This window comes from Galeopterus variegatus, unplaced genomic scaffold (assembly GCF_000696425.1).
Source record: "Galeopterus variegatus unplaced genomic scaffold, G_variegatus-3.0.2 Scaffold2410, whole genome shotgun sequence".
Lineage (NCBI taxonomy): Eukaryota > Metazoa > Chordata > Mammalia > Dermoptera > Cynocephalidae > Galeopterus > Galeopterus variegatus.
The window spans coordinates 117593-138469 of record NW_007728521.1 but is presented as its reverse complement, the minus strand read 5'-3'; the positions used below and the strand labels follow the sequence as shown (position 1 = coordinate 138469).

The 20877-nt window shown below is 34.8% G+C and overlaps 1 protein-coding gene across 2 annotated transcripts in view; it reads left to right on the top strand.

Moving 5' to 3' along the window:
• The window catches only part of AP3B1 (adaptor-related protein complex 3, beta 1 subunit), a 254762-nt gene that overhangs the window by 153757 nt on the left and 80128 nt on the right, over positions 1–20877 (top strand). For both annotated transcript variants that reach the window (XM_008581623.1, XM_008581622.1), the window contains exons 19-20: positions 3980–4133; positions 14344–14416. In XM_008581623.1, the coding sequence (XP_008579845.1) occupies positions 3980–4133; positions 14344–14416 (227 nt within the window). The remainder of the gene's footprint in view (positions 1–3979; positions 4134–14343; positions 14417–20877) is intronic.

Here is a 20877-nt window from a genome sequence, read left to right as displayed (position 1 = left end):
GGGAGGCTCCTCTCTGGTCAGTCTGGACTCTGCTGGGTTGCTGGATCCCGCTGTGGTGGCCCCACAGGTTGTGTGTTTTCTGCCGAGTCTGCACACTAGGTGTTGGATCTTACCAGGCGGCCCGCAAGGTGTGGTTTTTTCCTGCTGAGTCTCCGCCTCCGTAACCGGACACCTCCCCTCTCTGAACTGGGGTTTGTCTACTGCAACCCCGTCTGTCAGCCGTGTCCTCAAGCTCCCGCTCAGCTCGGCCCCGCCCAGGAATACTTTCAGGTTTCTCCTGGACGCAGTCTAACCGTCACTCTGGGTGGCTTTGTAGCACTGAGTGGGGGTTTCTCAGCGTGAGCTCCTCGGAGGAGGAGCCTGCAGCACACAGTTCCTCTTTGAATCCCCCGGCGCAGATTGACTCCCGCGCCCACCCAAATTCAGCTCTCTGGCAGGCTCCAGTAAGCCCGGGAGCGTTCCAACCACACTTTTCCTAACCAAAAATAGGGTAGGCGTTTTTCCGAATTGGTGGCCGCAGAGGTGGTATCTGCCTCTCGGCAACAGGAGGTTTACTGGGGGCAGAACCCCGGGTGCGGTGGAGTAACAATTGGCCCGGCCCGCTTTTCCCTGTCTCCCGACGCTGACCAGGGGCTCCCCACGTCACCAGCCCCACCATAGAACCGTGGAGGGAGTGGGATAGGAGGCCAGCCCGCAGGCCCTGGAAGGCCCGGCGCCGGGTCAAGCAAGTGGCAGGGCTCAGTGAGGAGCCGAGCCACGTGAGGGATTCAGACCTGGCTGATCCGGCCGGCTCCGCCCCCACCCGAGAAAATGGAGGCAGCCCTGGGGTCAGTGGCTCGTCTGATGTGGCAGGCAGAAGCCGGACAGGGGTCTGCCTCGTAAGCAGGGCTGGGCTGTGGGTCACTCACAGAGCTGGACAGTCCGGGCGGCTATCTCTCCGTGTCCGCATTGGCATGGACCCTGTCTTTGGTCTCTGGTCTCTGCCGCCTGGGTTTGCTTACTCGGTCGGCAGCGCAGCTTGGGCGCTCTCAGGAATCTTCTTTTGTGTCGGCCCTAAACTTCGCGTCTGTAGTTGCTTTTTTTATAGTTGTAGTTTAGTTGTTGAAAGACTTATTCATTTTTTGTTGCTCTTGGAAATCCAGATAGCACTCTGGCAGCTCAGCGTACGCTTCTCAGGCTCACGCTGTTTTCTGGCGCCCCCTCTCCAGACCCGTCGCCATCTTGGAATCAAAGAGCTGCTCTCTGGCCTCCTTTCTCCTCCCCGCGCCTGGCCTTTTTGCGTGACCCTTCGGGACCTTCGGCTTCCTTCCCCCGAAGCCGGCTTTTTCCAAGCCCCCCACACCTCTCAATCACCTCCGATGGGGACCCCTCCCCTCCAGCGACTCCGCGCCCTTTACAATTAGCGCTTTTTAAAAATCTCCTATTATCAACAACATTATCACGTATTAAAGTGTCGTTAAAATTTTGAGTAATTGGGGCTAATACCTTGGATTGTGTGACTGTTTTCCCCACTGCTGTCAGCAAGTGGCCTCTGCTGACATGATGGCCCTTTCCCTGGGCTCTGTCCGTTCACTTGATGAGCTTGCAGCTCGGCTCAGCCGTGGCTGACAGCACTGATTGCAGCGCAGTACGCTCTCTGCTCCTTTTATTACAGACAGTAATTAAAGCAGCTCGCCCTGCCACTTCCATAACAAACACAGCATAATGCCCTAATTATGACTTTATTAATTTAAGTCAGGATTTAATGATTTTAAAAGTGATTTATATTGTTTTTCCTGTTCAGAACAAATGAAATCTGTAGGTTAAATTAATACAGGCTTTTCATCATTGCAAAGTTAAAAACCTAGTTACCAGTAAATTCTTTTCATTAGATTAACATCTGAAACTCTAAGCAGTAAGGTAAACAACAATTACCATCAAAATTGAGTGATGCATAATAAAATAACACTTTTACCTTTTAAATCTTATCTTAAATGCTAGAAGTTAAATATACTTAAAATTATACACTTGTTGCAGCAAAGGAGTTACTTGGTTTGTAATAGCCTTTTCTTTGAGAGAAATTCTGTACTTCTCGTTTAATATCAGAATATCTATGATGATATGGTTTATAAAAATATCTTGTTTCTAGAAAGTAGAAAGTTTTGTTCAGTGCATGTAATAATACTTTTTCAGATAGCAAAAGTCAGTATGCTAGAAATCATATATTAGTTTCATTATTTTTTCTTCAGAAATGTTTTACCCATGTTTAAATTTAAAAGAATTGTTTGTTACAACAAAGAAAATACCAGATACATTCTAAACATTATATTTTTAAGTACATGTTTTAACCAGTGAGTTAGGGATAATAAATTGCTATTCTCTGCTAGGGGGAAAAAACAACATATTTTTTAGTCTTCAAATATAATTACATGTGCTCTGAGATGTTACCATGGCTCCATTTTTAATAAACAGCAATCATATTTCCTCCACAAAAATCAATTCTGGGAAACATCGATTCTTCCCTTGCCTCACCACTATGCCTCCCCCTTGTGTTTTTCTGCCTCTTAGAATGTTTTTTAACTTTGCCAGTATGATAATTTTTTAAAGCTCTTAATGAGCTTTAGTAATCATAACTATTTATTACTAAATTTTAATTTTACACTTCACAGTATTTTCATTTAAAGGGAAATATTTATTATGGTGCAGTGGAGAAAATATGGACCTTGGAGTGAGACAAATTTGAGTTCAGATTGCAGTTCTGCCCCTCTTGTCTTTATGTCCTTGAGCAAGTTATTTAACGTTCCCAAATACTGGTTTTATTATAGTAAATGGGATGATAATGTAGCTAGGAAGAGTGTATCTAAATTAGATAACTGATATGAATGGTATGAAATGCCTAACACTGCCTGGCCCAAGGTAGATTCTTAAAAAATAAATAAATGCACACATGCATGTGGTAGAAAGAACGAGACTTTCAGTTTTTAGAAAAATATAAAACACCACAAGTCATCCTCATCCCCAGAGAAGCTCATTTGACCATCTCACTTTATTCCTTCTCCTTTGAGAACTGCCTCTCTACCCCTCTGTCTGCCTCTTTTCTATTTTTCAACTTATGTGTCTCTTCCTCCAGGAAGCATTCCTAATCTTGGTTAAGTTTGTTTAGGTGTCCCTCTTTATGTTCTCATGACACACTGTACTCTACTCATTTATTGCTTATCATACTGTATTATCACTGACAGCTTAGTTCTCTGTATCCTGCAATGGACTGTAGACTCTATAAAGAAGACACACAGATCATTGGTATCTTACTAACTATTGTTATCCTTAGCACCTAACATAGTGGTAACAAGTAGTCAATAATCAATAAATATCTGTTAAGTGAGTGAGTGAACAAATGAATGAATAGCAGTAAGAACTTAGATGTGATCATTTGGTGTTTTAAAAGTTTATGTTTAATTATCTTACATTTTTAGTATGACTTACTGCATTAGAAGAATTCTCTTTGAATTGGTTAATATTTTCACACCTAAGGTATTTAAAGTTGTATTTGGGAACTTGTGTAAATAATTTTCTTGGATAGAAAAATCTATAAAATGCACGTCTATTTTGACAAAAGTAGATATACAAATATTTCAATTTACTAATAAACAGTATTTTGAGACAACATTTTAAAATTAGCATAAGTATCCTTGAAGTTGTTACTGTTAGTACTTAATTCCTGGTAAACCAAGCATTTAATATTAATTATTTTCTGCGTTGCTATTGATGATATCATTTAGTGTTATTTTATGACTTTTTGCATTTGAAATGTGTATGACATAATGTAATTGAGTTTGAATGGACTCTAATTTATTTGGTTATAGGCAATATCACTTTTATTATTATTTTATTAATATATTCTGGAATTTTAAAACCATTTTATTGTTTTCATATAATCTGCTTAAATTTGTTTATATAAAGGATTTAAAATTGATATTTCAAAATTTGTTATTATGTGTAGTGATTCTGAAGATGGGGAGAAGGAAAATGAAAAATCTAAAACTTCCAATTCTTCCAATGCTGAATCTAGTTCAATAGAAGAAAGTTCTTCAGATTCTGAATCAGAATCAGAATCAGAATCTGAAATTGAATCTGAATCCAGAAAAGTCACTAAGGTAAGAGATTATACGTTTGTTTTAATTTAAGGTAAATATCCTTTTCTCAGTTAAGAATAGATATTTCTGAAAATTAGTGTTTTGTTGAAAGAAACTAAAAAAGGAATTTTTAACATTGTCACTAACAACTAAAATAAACAACACCATCTTCCTTCACACCTGTTATTTTATTTTTTCTAGATAATCCTTTCTCTTATAACCCAACTCGGCAAAGAAGTTAGAAACGTTTTTTTTTTATTTTTTATTTTTATTTTTTTACCTCATCTGTTTCCACTGAACTAGAGAGCTTAATGTTGGGCGTATGAGCTCTCTAGATAATCCTTTCTCTTATAACCCAACTCGGCAAAGAAGTTAGAAACGTTTTTTTTTTATTTTTTATATTTATTTTTTTACCTCATCTGTTTCCACTGAACTAGAGAGCTTAATGTTGGGCGTATGAGCTTTTTTGTTCTTATATAGGTTGTGACAAGTGATGCTTTTGCTAAAGGGAAAGTGAAAGGAAGTCACAGAAATGGTATCGAGCAAAGGAATGTAAATGTATATACATCATAAGAAATTGAGATTAATATGATTTTTAAATTATTAGGTGTTTTGAGAATGCTTTTAAAGCTTTAATTAAAGGGTATACATTCTTTAGCTAATTAATAAAAATGCAATAGCCACTTATTTAAAAAAAAAAGCAAGAATCCTCTAATGCTTTTTGTTTTAACATTTCTAATATTTCTAATACTGAACTGTCTGCTTAGCAGCAAAAAATAAAAGTATAGATTGCAAAAATATAGTTTCAATATAAAATTTATGCCTAATAATAATTATTGTTCTGGTCTTTAATTCTCACCCCCTTCTTATAAATGGATTATGTTGCTACTAGGCTTCAAGTGCGTTGGTTTTAATGTATAAACTATTATTCCATATGTTGAAAATATGGTCAAACCCTGCCTTTCACTGAATTCAATTTCTTCTTAACCCAGTATTTTTTCATTTATTTGTTAGTTCTGTTAACTTGAATTTCTTCAATATGTCGTTTGAGTAGCCAGGAATGAAAATAAATTCAGTGAAGTAGACAATTGCCGACCCCCATCCAGAGATTTATTATTAAAGAATAGCATATTTTAGAAATTGGCTAGTATTTGTCTTACTCATTTCAGTTATTTTTGCAGATAGTAAAACTTATCTTAAACTTGAATTTATATTTTAAAATTGTGTCTCTATATAGCATATAATATAGGGTTTCTATTTTTCAAAAATTCACATAAAATCTTAGAGATTTTACGGTTTATTAATCTGGCCTTATACAAAAATTTACCACATAGTGAGTTTGGTGTACTCTCATTTCCTCCTTACATCAAATTACAAAAAGGCTTAAATTGTTATTTAAAATAAAGAGCTTTAGAAATCGACAGTAAGTATAACCCAGAATGAGAAATCAATGTTTTTTGCAATGACAGAGCAAGAAATCAGTAAATGTCAAGTGGGTGGAATTAAAGGGAGTTATTCTTTTTTTTTTTTAAAGATGACCGGTAAGGGGATCTTAACCCTTGACCTGGTGTTGTCAGCACCACGCTCACTCAGTGAGCTAACCGTCCATCCCTATATGGGATCCGAACCCGTGGCCTTGGTGTTATCAGCACCGCACTCTCAAAGGGAGTTATTCTTAAGAAGTTTTGTAAAAGGTGAAGAATTGTAGACTTCAGTGCCTGTATAGTATTAGAAGGAGAGCTTTCTTTAGGAGCCCTTTCAAAAACCATAGTGGCATTCCAGGTCAGTGATTCAGTTTGTTTCTTCTTTGTTAAAGACATTCAGTGATAAGAATAAGATTAAATCTCTTGATAATTGAAAATATTTTACTCTGTAGAACATCAGTATAAAAAATTCAAACTATTGCAGTGAGCCAAGACCTTTGAGGAATTCAGGTTTTATTCACATGGTTGATAGTTTTGTGTCCATATGTTTGCCTTAGATGACTTATTTTCTCTGTATTAGAACGCCTTTTTCTATCTATAATAGGCAGTTAGAGTTGGTTTTTTTTCTTTAATTTAGTAATTGGAACAAATATTCTCTCTCTTGGAACTACTATAACTACTTATTTATTTCTATTTTTTTCCTGAATGATTTGGAGTATACCATGCGATTTATAAGTGTACCAGTTTTCTAATAAAAGTCAACTTGGTAATTGTGGAAAAGTCCTCCTCACACCAAGTGTTGTGGCTTCTGCTCTAAATTATGAGTAATGAAGGCAGATGGTGGGTGCTTTACCTTAATTTAGCATGACAGAATATTAGTGCTGAAAATTCATATGCCTTAAATCTGCAGCCTAACTAAACCTATACTTTTACTCTTTCTCTTCCTTTTCTTTCATCTGGACGATGTGTTTTGGGGGCATTGAGCATGAAAATAAGGTGTTGGAGGTACCTTGAAAATATGGCTTTCAAAATAGTTAAAATTTATGGTGGTCCTATGAAATAAGTATAGCATTCTGCTTGTTGGGAGAAAATATCTTTATGCTTCAGTTTCCTCATCTATAAAGTAGGAATGCTAATACCTACCTTACTTCTTTCAAGTAAAAAATCAAATGTGAAAAATCAAAGTAAAGCACTATATAACTATAAAACAGCAGTTTTTTTTTTTTTTTTTTCCTTTTTGTCTTTTTTTTTTTTGTGACCGGTAACAGGATCGCAAACCTCGGTGTCATGCCCGCATCGCGCTCAACCAGTGAGCGGACTGGTCTCTATATGGGATCCGAACCCTCAGTGGGAGCGCCGCCGCACTCTACTGAGTGTGCCACCGGGCCGGCCCTAAAACAGCAGTTTTAACATTTTTTAACATGAACATTAATTTTATGAGATCAACAGTGTTGAAATTATAGAACATCAGTGTTAAAAAGAACCTAAAGTTTTTTGTAATTCTAAAGTCTACTGTGTTTTTCAAATCTTAACACTATTTAAGTTGTAAGTCACTGTTTAATTATAACCTCTTACTTCAGCCTGTGATCTTACACTTTCTTCGGTAGACAGCTGCCATCCACTGTGTCTCATATCTCTCTGCTTTCTAACTCAAAATCTCCATTTATCCTACTTTTTCTCTATCCACTTACCTAAGAATAAGTCTTACTTTCTTTAGGGCTTGTTTTGTTAATAATCATGTCTCCTTTATACCTTTAATCTCTTTCTCCACTAATTCCCCATCTGCCAACCAAAGCACTCATGTCTTTTCCAGCATTTAAAGAGAGAAAGCAGGGAGCAGAAGAAAGACAGTGTGAGCAAGCATTTAGAAAAAATAATCTACATATTCTCCATCCACTAATTCTTAACCCAATTATTTCTTAGTCCCTTATAAATTGGTTTCCACTTCCATCATTTCCTTTAGATACTGCTCTCTGAAAAGTCAACTCATCTTTCCCCAAACCCAGCATCTTTCTCTGAGTTATTATCCTTCTCGATATTTTTGTGTGACTGTACCCCTAGTACTTGAAACTCTCTGCATTCCTTTTGTTCTGACTTCTTTGGCCTTTCATTCTTTTGATTGCTTCACTTTATACCCACTTCTGACACCCAAATGTGAACATTGCCCTGTGTTGGTACTTAGTACACATTTGTTTTTTAAAAATATGAATTGATGGGGCCGGCCCGGTGGCGCACTGCTACAGTGCGCCGCATGGGAAGCGTGGCAGCGCTCCCGCTGAGGGTTCGGATCCCACATACAGACCGGCCGCTTACTGGCTGAGCGAGTTGCGGGAGCAACACCGAGGGTTGCAATCCCGTTGCCGGTCCCGGTCCGGTACGGGCATGACACTGAGGGTTGCAATCCGTTGCTGGTCACGAAAAAAGACAAAAAGGAGGAAAAAAAAAATATGAATTGATGTGAATGAATTTTCCTATAGTCCTCTTTTTTCCCCTTCTACATTTTTTTTTCTGTTATGAGACCTCATTTAATCCTATAGCTTCAACTGAAACATTTATGTGAATTACTTTCAGTAACATTTCTCAACCTCTACAACACCTCCAGTTTTTCTTCCCCAGTCAGACCAAATTCTTAGACGTCTCTGGGGCTACTGTTTTCCAAATATAGTATAGCAGACATGCTCTTCCATTTAGTACCAGCATTCTTTTCATTCTTGCAGATTTGTAGCTCAGAATTATCTTTGGTTCATCTGTCATTTTGTATGTTTAGATGGTTTCCAAATCCTGTAGATTCTGTGTATTATTTCTTATATTTGTTTCTTCTTTTACTGTCACCATTCTCAATCAGCTCTTCATTACTTTCACAGACCATTGCCATGGTCATTCTCAGACCAATGCTTTCCCAATCCCAATCATTCTGTACAACTGCCAGATTAATATTCAGGTCACCTGTAATGAGGCCCCATTGCCATTTGAGTTCAGTAAACCCCTTAGGCTAGCATGCCCAGATCTACTTTTCAAGTCTGAACCCACCCTATGTTCTAATCCCAGTAGAGTATTTGTGGTTCTCTAACATGCTGTGTGCTTTCCTATTTTCCATGCCTTTGTTCTTCCTTTTCCATTTCTCATATTACATACAAGCTGAGGAGAAAGTGGCTTCATATCAGAGTGTGGTCCTTCCACTTCTCCTAGTTGAAAATGACGGCAGCGGATGAAAAATGTTGCTGATGAGAGGGTATTACTCATGTGAATGGTGTAGGGATGGTCAAAGGGGCGAGAACCACTGCTGGATTGTTTATATTCCTAATGTGTTTGTTATTCAACACCATGCCCAGCATATCTGTGAGACACAAAACTATAGTCATACATTCAGGTGTCATGTTTGTTTATGCTATTGATTGGGACATGTCTTCATTTGAAGTCAGATATTGTCAGTAATCACTAAAGAAACTTATCTTGTTTCAATTACAGTTACTTTGGTGGACAAGCATATTTTTATGTGTAGGTGTTCTTTTCTGAAACATATTTAATTGAGAAATATTTTCAGTATAGTCCTTTTTGTGAAATATTATTTTGCCCCAAATAATACCTATAACAAAATTACTTTTAACAATACCATGTTTTAAGTGCTTTCACATATACAAGAAAAAGAAAAAAAATTTTTATACAGAAGAGTGGAGAGAAAAACCAGTGATCCAGTGATGTAGACCACATTGTATCAAGAAAAGATTAACATTTGTATCACTTTGTCCTGTTTTTCACCAATATAGTTAAGCTATATTCTGCTTGTAAATTATGTGTTGAACAGATGGTGACAATTTTATTTAAAGTAATGTTTTTAAAGTTTCCGGGATTTTTTTCCTTTATTGAACATAGGCTTCAGTGTTCTTATAACTAGCCAGTATGTCAGAGTACTCCTGCATACTGTAGTTGTTTCAGCTGTCTCCTTGCTAGTTCACTATTCACACCTTAACTGTGATGCAGTATTCTAATTATATCTACAGTGTCTCTGCACCAACTGCTGAAGATTTAGATGATCTATGATTAAAATGATAAAAATTTTAAATCATGATTGTACTTTATTGTGAATAACTTTTATGTATTCTTTATATATAAAAAATTTTAATTACATAATCTGTATAAAGTGTAATCTATCAATGTAGAATAAATATAAAGTATTTAGTGTACTTGCTCTTAATAACACTTCTTCATATTAAGAGCATTTCCATGTTTGAATCAAAATCAAGATTAATATGTGTACCAACTGTGAAAAAAAATAGTGTCATCTATATATACCTAGCAGTGTTTGAGATGCTCTTGTCATTTGTCCTTTTCTCAGGTTATATGTATCTCAAAACTTTGCTAATCCCTTTTTGAGAGGTGCAAAGTAACTGATTAAATCTCTTAAGTGCTCTAAGGACTGTTCAGTGGTATTGTGATTAATGTTCAAATGTCAGTAATGTTAAGATTTACCTTAATAAAAGGTCTTGTGGATAAAGAGCTTCTATGTGAAAAATTCCTGGGGATAAAGTTATTTTGGCATGTGTTATGAAGTAGAGCATGCATAAGAGTAGAAGGACCTATTTTCTGATTGGTTTTCTGATCTATTTGAGAAATAAGAAACATTTTCAATTATGTTTTTATAAGTATTTATTTATGTTGCAATTATGAAACTTTTGTGAATATTGAATAATATTGGTTTTTACTCTAACAATTCAAAGGCTTGCATCTTTCAATTTATGTCTTTCCCAAATTAGTTTATATATTAAGTTCTCTAAAACAGAAATATCATTTGAGTTCAACGGAGGTCTTTAAAACAAAATGAATGCTATTAAGCAAGCTTTTTTATTGAAGCAAGCATAATCTAATAGAGAAAGATTTGTTTTAGCAGTTTAACTGTCTTTTTAACTTATGAAGAAGTCTCAATTTAGTGGAGATGTACTTTTGTTTTAAAGCACAAGTTTAAGTGTGAGCCTCAGACTTTTTTGAATCAAATTTGTCAGATAACTTGAAGGGAAGAGAGCCATTAAGTTGTCCTTGGTTGGAAATTCTGATTGAAAATATTTTATGCAAATATCTTCTAAAAGAATTAGCCTCAAATTGTTGATTTCAAAGCACAGTATGGGTTTAACAAACTTTTCATTTTATCCTGCTTATCCTGTTTTATAGTTTAAATTTCAAACCTCTTTGCAGTGGTTTACCTCTTTACCCCTTCCTCTTAGAAAGCATATTTGATGCTTGTCATGTCAGATCTTTTTTCCTATTTGGCTTTTTTTTTTTTTTTTCAAATCAGCATGAAAATGAACATGCATAATACATAAAAAAATCTTTGCAGGTATATTATTACATATTTTTGTTTGTATTATTTGGAGCAATAAGTATTTCTAAGATCTTTTATTTATTTTTTGAAATGAAATACATTAAATAGAAATCAGTTTCTTAACCCTGTGACTTTGTATTTCATTTTGAAATGTTGATATGTTGAGGTGTATAATCGAATACCATAGAAACAAAATGGAGATTTGGGGATGATGAATTGATAACGAGGTATTTTTTGTAGTGAGATTTTAAGATCACTTTCTGTTGTCCTTATAAAAGTCTAATACAGTCACTCAGCTGTTAAAAACCTAATCCTCTATTTAAAAAGATATACAAAAACAAATTGTCTATCTTTCTGCCTGATCTCTTCTCAAGTACTAACACAATGGAAACAGTGGGTGATCTGTCAATGTGTTTGGTTTGTCAATGATGGTTTTGTATAAATATTGGGAGGGTAAGAAATAAAATTCACACAGTAAAATATGATTTCATCTGCCTTTTCTCTGCAGCTCCATGGCTCATGCTGCGGTGTGAAATTCTCATTTTACACACTTTGCAGGCGGAGCACATGAATTATGCATTGAGCAAGAAAAATCTCCTGCCTCAAGTCTTATATGCCTTTACCCAGGTTCTGTCTCTATTACCAAGATGAATTGCAAATGGAGAAATGTTTGATGGAATAGAGCTCTTAACTTCTTTGTTTAGAATTCAGATTTTTATTTTTATAGTAGATTCTTTAAGTATGAAAATGTTTTGAACTTACTATGGATTTTTTAAAGTGAAAAATGAAATATAATATGAGAGGAATACCAAACACATCATGAAGCATTTTACAACCTTGATTCAGAATGCAAGGCTTTTTCAATTCAGTAGAATGACCATTATCTATTGCTAATGTTGTATTTCAGTCACTGTTATTTGCTGTTCTCAGAAAGTCAATGAAATTCTGTCCTTTTGAAAGCCTTTTTTCTTTCTGTTCTAGGCTTCTAGTAAGAGATTATGCCAATTTCACATGCAGCTCTGTTTTGTGTTGTATGTGACCTGATGTATATTTAATAGATACTGTTACATACTCTTGGCCGTGAAGTAGAAAATAAGGTATAGACTTGCCTTCAGCTTTTAACTTTATCTTTATTTGATAGGTTTCTAATTTTTCAGGTGGGGAAGTTACAGTTCCATAAAGACAGTCATGCACCATTGTAGCTTATGGGAAGCTACACCCATTGTGCTCAGCATAGCATTTTGATAAGTCGCATGATGATACTCTTTTTTGTTATATGTTTTTTCTTCACAGGAATGATATTCTGGTTGAGATGGCATTTTCATTCTGTACCTGTTTTCATTTATTTGCTACTTTTAAATTTCAGCCTCAAGACGACAACAAAAATACAGCCGTGTAAGAGATAGGCAATATTAAAAGATGTAACTTGAAACAACAAAATGTCAAAAAATGGGGGGAGGAATGACACCAAAGTGTATAGTTGGCTTTGGTTCTTTCTTTTTTCTTAGAGATCAAAGTTAAGTTGTTATTAGTCTTAAACAAACTAACTATAACATGTTATTCGTAAAGCTCATGGTAATCATAACACAAAAATTTACAAGATACATACTAAAAATAAATAGTGAGAAATCAAAATAAGTCAGGGACAGTAAGACAAATACCACATGGTCTCATAGAATTAGAAAGTAGAATAATGGTTACAAGAGGCTGGGAGGGGAGGGAATTGGGAGGGAGAAGAAGGGGTGGACTAAGAGTACAAAACTATGATATCTACCTTAAGTGAATTATTGTGCAGTATATGCATATATTGAAACAACACACTATGCCTCACAAAAATAAACATACATAAATTTGGGAAAAAAATTTCACCCTCAAAACTAACATTTTTTTCTCCCCCCGACCCCCATCCTAGACATTGTTATTCATTTGAGGAATGTAGAGAGGGCAAATACTGTTGTTTCATTTTTAAATGAGTGTAAATTAAAACCCATGTAGATGATTTGGAGTTTTCAGTGGCAGAAATAATTGTTTTGAGGAAGAAAATCAGTGCTGATCTTTTTAGTTAGTGTTTTAATGTATTTCCTATTTGATCCTTGAAAATAATTTTCTGAGTATTGACATAGGGAAAAAACAAGCAGAACCTAAATGATTTAAAAATGTTACATAACATAATTTTATGTAATGCTCTTGTTCATGTATGTGCTCTTACTGTTGTTAGAGCTCTAACACTATGTAGACTTTAAATGGTGGTAAGATACTTTTTGATTCAGTGTTATCTTTCCATGGTTAGAGGAATACTTCAAAAATATTTATAATAATTCACATTAACAATAAGCTATAAACTCCTTTGGTAGATTATATGTTATTTGAAGGCAGGCACTATGTTTGTCCTGGCTGTTATTTACGTTGCTTAGCACAGAATCTGAGTCATAGTTAAAATTCTAACACATATCTATTGAATGAATGAATGATTGAATAAACAAAAACATTTTAGTAGAAATATAAGTTTTGGCCTTTAATTTGAGAAAATTTAATAATAAAAATATATATAAATTATAAAGATAAGTAATTTTGACCCAAGTATATCTAACGCCATATGCTTTCTTGGTCTTTAGTCGTTTATAATGCTACTCAGTGTACTGCACTTAATTTATACTTTTTAAAAAAAGATTTACAGATCTTTTCTGAATCTCTAACCAAACTGCAAACACCTCAGGCTTAGAGGCACTGTATTCTAGTCCATGGTTATACACATCTTATATAAATATAATAGATTGAACAAGCAAATCTCTGGTGGGGGGAAGCCGTAATTATGTGCAGATATGTTTTGAAATACTCATTCTCTCTACAAAACAGTTGAGAGAGTAAAAGAATCCTTTTCAACCCTAAAGAGCAAGAGCCTGGGAATGTCATTTATAGATTTTAGTGAATACCTTTGGCAAAGAAATCTGACACAACCCAGTATTGAAATATTAAGTACCTAGTACAATGGTTTTGATAATATTTGTGTGCTTTCTACCAAAGAGCCACATTATATTTTTCTGTTGGCAAAAAGTTACCAGATTATAAAATAATTATTACTTTAAATTTTCTTCTGAAAATCTTTTATCATCTTTAAACACAAAATATTTTTAGTGTTTTTTATTTGTTTGTTTATTTTGGCAGCTGGCTGGTGCAGACAAGGATGAACCCTAGATCTTTCTGTTATCAGCACCACAGTCTTAACCAACTGAGCTAACTGGCCTGCCCCATAAACACAAAGTATTTTCAAATAATTAATAGTTTGCATAGTGAAGAGGAAATACTGTATGCTAATTGAGACAGCAATTTTGATTCAAAAAAATATTATATGTAACCATACAGAAGCTTAATTTGTTTGTAAGACTAAGCAGAGGGAAAAAAAAGTTTGTTTCGGAGCATTAAGGACTACTGTACTTAATAGATTTTTAAAACGGAACATGCAATAAACGAAATATTTGTTATTTTATAGGAGAGAGAGAAAAAAACAAAGCAAGATAGAAATCCTCTTGCCAAAGATATTTCACTTCTAGATCTAGATGATTGTAAGTATTATAATTTAAATTTTTCTTTTTGTTTAAATAGGAATGTTTCTTATTTTCATAGTACCTTTCTTTTACATATCCGCAAATGTATCAAAATCTATTGTGAAAGATTTATAGATGAATAAGGCAAGGACGTTTTGGAAATCGGTGATATTAGTATCTTTCATCTATTCAGCATATCAGTTTTGTATCATTTGAATAAATATAGACAGTCAAATAAAAGTGTGCCAAATTTATTTTAAAATCTTTTGCTTTAGTAGTTCATACTTGTTTTACTAAACAATTATCTATATGTCACAGCTTCTACATTGTGAAATGTTGAATATGGGGATTGACACATCTAACGTAAGGAGGTAGGGAATTAGGAAGGTAAATAGAAATGTAAAGGACATTATCTTCAACTTGCCACAATTTTGGTAGGAACTGAAATGGGTTACAAAGCCTTTGGAGGCCAGTTTTGCTGTAACTATCAATATTTTTACTGCAAAAAATCTTTGTCCCAGCATATCTATTTCTAAGAATTCAGAATCCTGCAAATAGATTCACCCAAGTGGGTATATTCCCCATTTCCCCTTAAGTCCTTCTGCATTGTGAGAGAGAGAGGTTGCAACTAACTTTGTTGTTAGGCAGATTTTGCACTGCAAGAAGAGTAACAAGAAGTAAGATTTCATTAAAATTAAACTATGGTCATTTTTCAATATAGTTTTTCCATGCTGGGAGTGAGTTATGTTTTTAGGTTGCCTCATTCTGTCATGATCTGTTTTGTCTGTATTGTTTACCTCACTATTTCCATTAGCCATTGCAGATTCTTAATATAGAGAAATTAAAATGTATAATACAGAGAAATACTTAATATAAAGAAATCGAAAATAAAATTGGAGCCAAATTTGCATTACTTTTTTGCATTTTGGCAAAGAGTTTAAAGTTTGGTGTCATCTAGCATTGCTGAGGTCTGTAGAAACAGACACTGTACAATATGTTTTTGACAGAAAAATAAATAGGTACAGCTTTTTGAAGCCATTTTAGCAATATTTATTAAGACCTAAATTGCACATCATCTTTGAGCTAGCTGGTGTTTTTTTTAGAAATTTATCCTTCTGATAAACTAGCAAAATTAGATCTTATTTCTTCCTTGCTTTTAAACCCTTTAATTTAATGGCTTAATTTTGCCTTTAAATTGAAATCTTTACTTCTTTCTTAGGTTTCTAGACCGTAGATGATCTCCTGCCTACTTCTTACCCACATTTTATACTACTCTGTTTCTTTGCATTTGTCAAAAATACCAGGTTCATTCCTTCCAGGGGCCTTTGTATTGCTCTTCCCCCAACTGAGAACACTTTCTCCATATCTTCTGATGGCAGACTGATTCTTACCTTTCAAGTTCCAGCTCAAAAGTCATTTACTCTTATGCACTGTCTTAGTCTGTTTGTGCTATTATAACAAAATACCTTAGACTGGGTAGCTCATAAACAACAGAAATGTATTGCTCACAGTTCTGGGGGCTGGGAAGTCCAAGATCAAAGTTCAAGCAAATTAGGTATCTAGTGAGGGCTTGCTCTTTCTACTTCAAAGATGGCACCTGCTTGCTGCTTCCTCACCTGGCAGAAGGAGGAATCAGGTTCCCTCAAGCCTCTTTTGTAAGGGCACTAATCCCATTCATGAGAGTGGAGCCCTCAAGATCTAATCACTTCCAAAAGGCCCCACATCTTAATACAACCACAATAGAGGGATTAGGTTTCAAAATAAGCTTTGGAGGGAAATTAACATTCACACCATCGCACGCGCCTTCACTAATGACTGTTGATTATCTTCATGACATTTTTCACTCTGGAATTATCTGAAATATTTTTATTACCTGATTATTATCTGTCCTAACTAGGATGTAAGTTCCATGAACATAGGATTACTCTGTCTTGCTCCTTGTTATTCCTAAAACCTAGAGTGGCACTTGACAGTTAGTGGGCACCCAGTAAATATTTGTTGAAATAATAAAATACGCAAAGGTATATATAAAAGTTTTATTGCAGCATTGTGTATTATAGCAATATCCTGAAAACAAACAAAATGTCTGCCAATAGGGTAATGCAATGATTAACAAAAATGAAGCAAATATATATGCTAATTATGTATTATATATTCAAAATATTGTAAGTTTAAAAAAGATACATGTACAGCATGATTCTACTTGTATAAAAAAGGAATAAAAAAAGAAATATTCTGCACACAAACATGTTTATGCATACATATATTCATACTTCTGGAAAGGCTATAGCAAAACAATTACTGGTGGTTAGCTCTGGCACCTTTGGAATATAGGACTAAATTGGGAACAGAGAAAGGAACAAGAGATTCATTTTATATTTTATATCTTTCTGTGACATTTGAATATTTTACATATAGAGGTTTGTAACTTTTACAATGTAAAAAGTTTAAACTTGTAAAAGAGTAATGGTAAAGCACATTTAAAAAGGAATTAAGGGTACTTGTTACAAGGTACCAGAGTTGACAGATTACAACATTTTTCTCCTTGTTTGACTCTGGATTTCCTGGCAGCTAAGATGAAAAAGAGAAACGTGTAAAATGATATCATTGTTATAGTTTGTTTGATTCTTTTAAAAAGTATGTTTTTGTATGCAGAGACAAAAGGTTTTCTTATAAATTACTTTTTTAAGAATTTAAATGTAAGGTTTTTTTTTTTTTAAATTTTAAAGGAACTTTCATCCCAACTTATATATATTTTTAAGTCAACATAGGATGTATTTCTCTCTTTGTTTTTGATACCCAGGTGCTGTGTCCTAAAACATCTTTTATAGTTCTGCATTTGTCAGAAATGACACTTGAAACTCTCTTATTAACAAGTCAATTCAGCAAATGTTTTTTGATTGTCTGCTAAGTGCAAGATACTTTGCTAGGTGCTTTACTAGATAAATAGGATTTAGTCATTCTCTTCCAGAAACTAAAATCTAGTCAGGGACACATATGCCCGAACAAGTAATTATATAGGAGATATAACAGAGATGCAAAGTGTATTGAAAAAATGAAGGAGACAAAAACCAATTAAAAAGCCACAAAGGACTAGTGGAAGAAGTATGATCTGAGTTTAGAGATAAAGACAAGCCGAGTGCTACTGACTTCCTTATATGCTGCTTATTAGCCTACAGTAGTTCTCCATTGTCCATGGCAAGCAGTTTGTTGATCAAACACAAAAAAGTTACTCTCTAGTGGCTTGAGTTCTCAGCTGTGAGAATTGGATTATTCTTGAAGGAGGGACAGACACATTCCTTATGTTTTATCTAAGAGGTACATTATAATCCATAGAGGTTATTCGGTAGGTACATACTTAACTGCATACCAGGAAAACTTCAAGTACTGAATTTATCCATTTCTTCATTCAGGAAATATTTAATACTTGTTACGATCTAGGTAATTTACTATGTGCTGGAGATGATAAATGAATAGAACATTGTCCCTACCCAAGGAATTCTCAAAGTGTAATGGGAGAAACAGATAAATGGGCAATTAGATTGCCACATTATACTTGAAATGAGAAAGAGATATGTAGAGAATGCTGTTGGGTGTTGGAGTACTTAATCTACCTACCAGTATCAAGATGTAACTCTTGAGCTGAGTTTAAATAAGCATTAGTCAAGCAGTTAGAGGCAAGAGGAGAGGGTGAAGAGGGTACACTAGGCAGAGTAAAGACATGGAGGAAGTAAAGAGTTTCTTACTACTAGAAATAATCATTGTCTCTCTCTAAGGAAGCAGTGTAGTTAGCAAACCTAGCAGTAGACTGGCTATACTGCAAAACTGTTTTTGAATAAATAACTTACTATTTATTTATTGCATCTGTTGAGGGAATATTATCATGAGCATAGGCATTAGTCCTGGTATGCTTTTAATCAGGTTAGTGAATTAATTTCCTTGTGTCTCATTTTATTGTCAGTAAAGCTTCAATAGTTCCTTCAGATTATGAAGTTATGTGACTCTGTTTCATGGGGTCAGTTGATAATACATGAGAAAATACTCGTGCGAGGATAATATATAACTTAGCAGCAGTCCATGGGTATTGTTAGACTTGGCGGTAGCAATATGCTTTCTGCTTATCAGGCATATTTTATATTTTTGCAAATTGAAATATCTTTTAGCACCCTAAACCATGTGATCTCAATAGGATGATCATAAAGCAGCAATCATATTCTGGTGTTCTTTTATAGGAAATGTAAACTGGTCATTACCTGTCAGCCAGCAGTAATCATGCTTCAGATAAGCCCTATGATCTGTGATATCACATTGTTGAATGAATTATGGTTGAGGCAGTAGAGTGGAGTGGCAAGAGGACAGTGGAGCTAAGCTTCCTGAGTTTGAATCCCAGTTCTATTACTTACCAGCTTGTACCTTGGGCAGCTTACTTAACCTCTCTGTGCTTTAGTTGCTTTATCTATAAAATTGGGATAATACTAAAACTTTTTAGGGTCACTTAATTCTTCTAGGATTAAATGAGTTTAATACATGTAAAAACACTTAAATCCATGCCTGGCACATGATAAGCATTTTTATAAGGTTAGTGAAAATGATGATGATGACAACAATGATATAGATTGTGCAACAACAGCAGCAAATTACATGTAACAAGTTGAAGAACTACATATTAAATCATTATATAAGAATTTTACTTATCTTAAATTTTAAACCAAAACTTTAAACAGAAGAATAATTGTATAATTACTGTATTAAATATACTTCAGCAAAGAAAAAGAAAGTGCTTTGTAGAAAGTTTTTAAAATAAAAAGAAGAAAATAGAATTAGCTTGCAATCCAAACAGTCTGGGTTAACATTCTGTCATATCACTTCAGATTTTCTTCATATGTAAATCCCCCTCCAAATTGTATCATACAGGGATGCTGTTTTATTGCTTCTTTCTCTGTTTATCATTCACATTCTTTTCCATACCATAAATATTTTTTAACATGTCCATTTTTAATAACTGCATGGTTATCCTTTATATTGTTGTAATAAATTCTGTTTAACAGATTTACTATTGTTGGAAATTAAACTTGGTTTTTTGCTATCATAATCAGTGAAGGAAGCAATACACATCACTGTAAATATATTGTTGAGTTATCTCCAAAATTGTTTTCTTCAGATAAATTTTTAGGAGTAGAATTGCCAGGATAAAGGCTTTGAAGAATTATTTTGTCTGGAACTGCCTTTCACAAAGCTTGTACCAACTTCCACAATATTTGTATGAGAGTGCCAGATGCCTTATATCCTCACTGGTGCTGGATTTTGTATTTAAAAGTTGCCTTTGCCAATTTGATAGGTGGAAATGGTATCTCATTTTAACTTGTATGCCATGATATTAAAAAACAAAAACCCCAAACAAAAAACCTATGTAGAATCATTTTATTTCTATGCATTAATTAAATATGTAAGCATAGTCAGCTAGCCTCAGAATCCACTTTAGAGTGAGCTTTCAGTGTAAGCTTTCATCTTGACAGAGCTGTAAGCAAAAAAATTCATCTGTTTAATACCAGAGCCTCTGTCTTCTAAAATGATAAAAACAAACAAACAAACAAAAAACTATCTTTTTTTTTCTTTTTAAAAAAGAGTGGAACATGCCTATGGTGTGAATTTTCTTCTTGTCTCTTGATCATATTTATCCAAGCCATAGTTGAAATCAGAGGCTATTTTTTATTCCTTACATGGATATCTAATATTTTGAATGGATGGATGGCGGGTGGATGGGTCAATAGATGGACACACAAACGAGCAAGGATGCATTTAGAACCCACCAGAAAAGTTACATGCTATTGCCTGGAAAGACAACATGTTGTGATCCAAGTTAGAAGATTTCTAATTCTATAGTGGTTCCACCGTTTACTTGTTTTATGACTGTGGCAAGTCTTAATCTCCTCAGTTTCCAGTGTCTTAAATATAAATGTCCTTTCTAAGCCTTCTTACCTCACTTACCTTACTTCAGTCCTTTTTACCTCATTCCTAAACTATTGTAAAATTTTTCTTACTGCCAACCCTATTCTCTTTCCTTCAGTCTGTCCCTTACACTGCCATCTGATTAATCATCCTGTGGTATCATATTCGTCATATTATTCCTCTACTGGGAGATTTTTAACAGTTCTCCTTGGTCTATAGGATAAATCCAACCCCTGGAGGTTTGCAGTTTCTCCCCTCTCAGCTTTTGTTTACAGCATTGTCTCATCTAACACAATTAACTGACTGCTGCTTTTCCTATTATTCAAATTCCACCCTTTACTTAAAAGCTGGCTTTATTTCCTCCTATTCTTGAAGCCTTCTCTTACACCCTGCCCCCCGGTGATCACTCACCACCCCAACTCTTTGTGGCATTTGCTAACTGTTCAGTGGTTTTCAGAATAGGTCTAAAGAAGCCTTGGGATTTTTAGCACGTCTTTCGCCACACTAAGTGAGTGCCAGGGCGGGGGGTG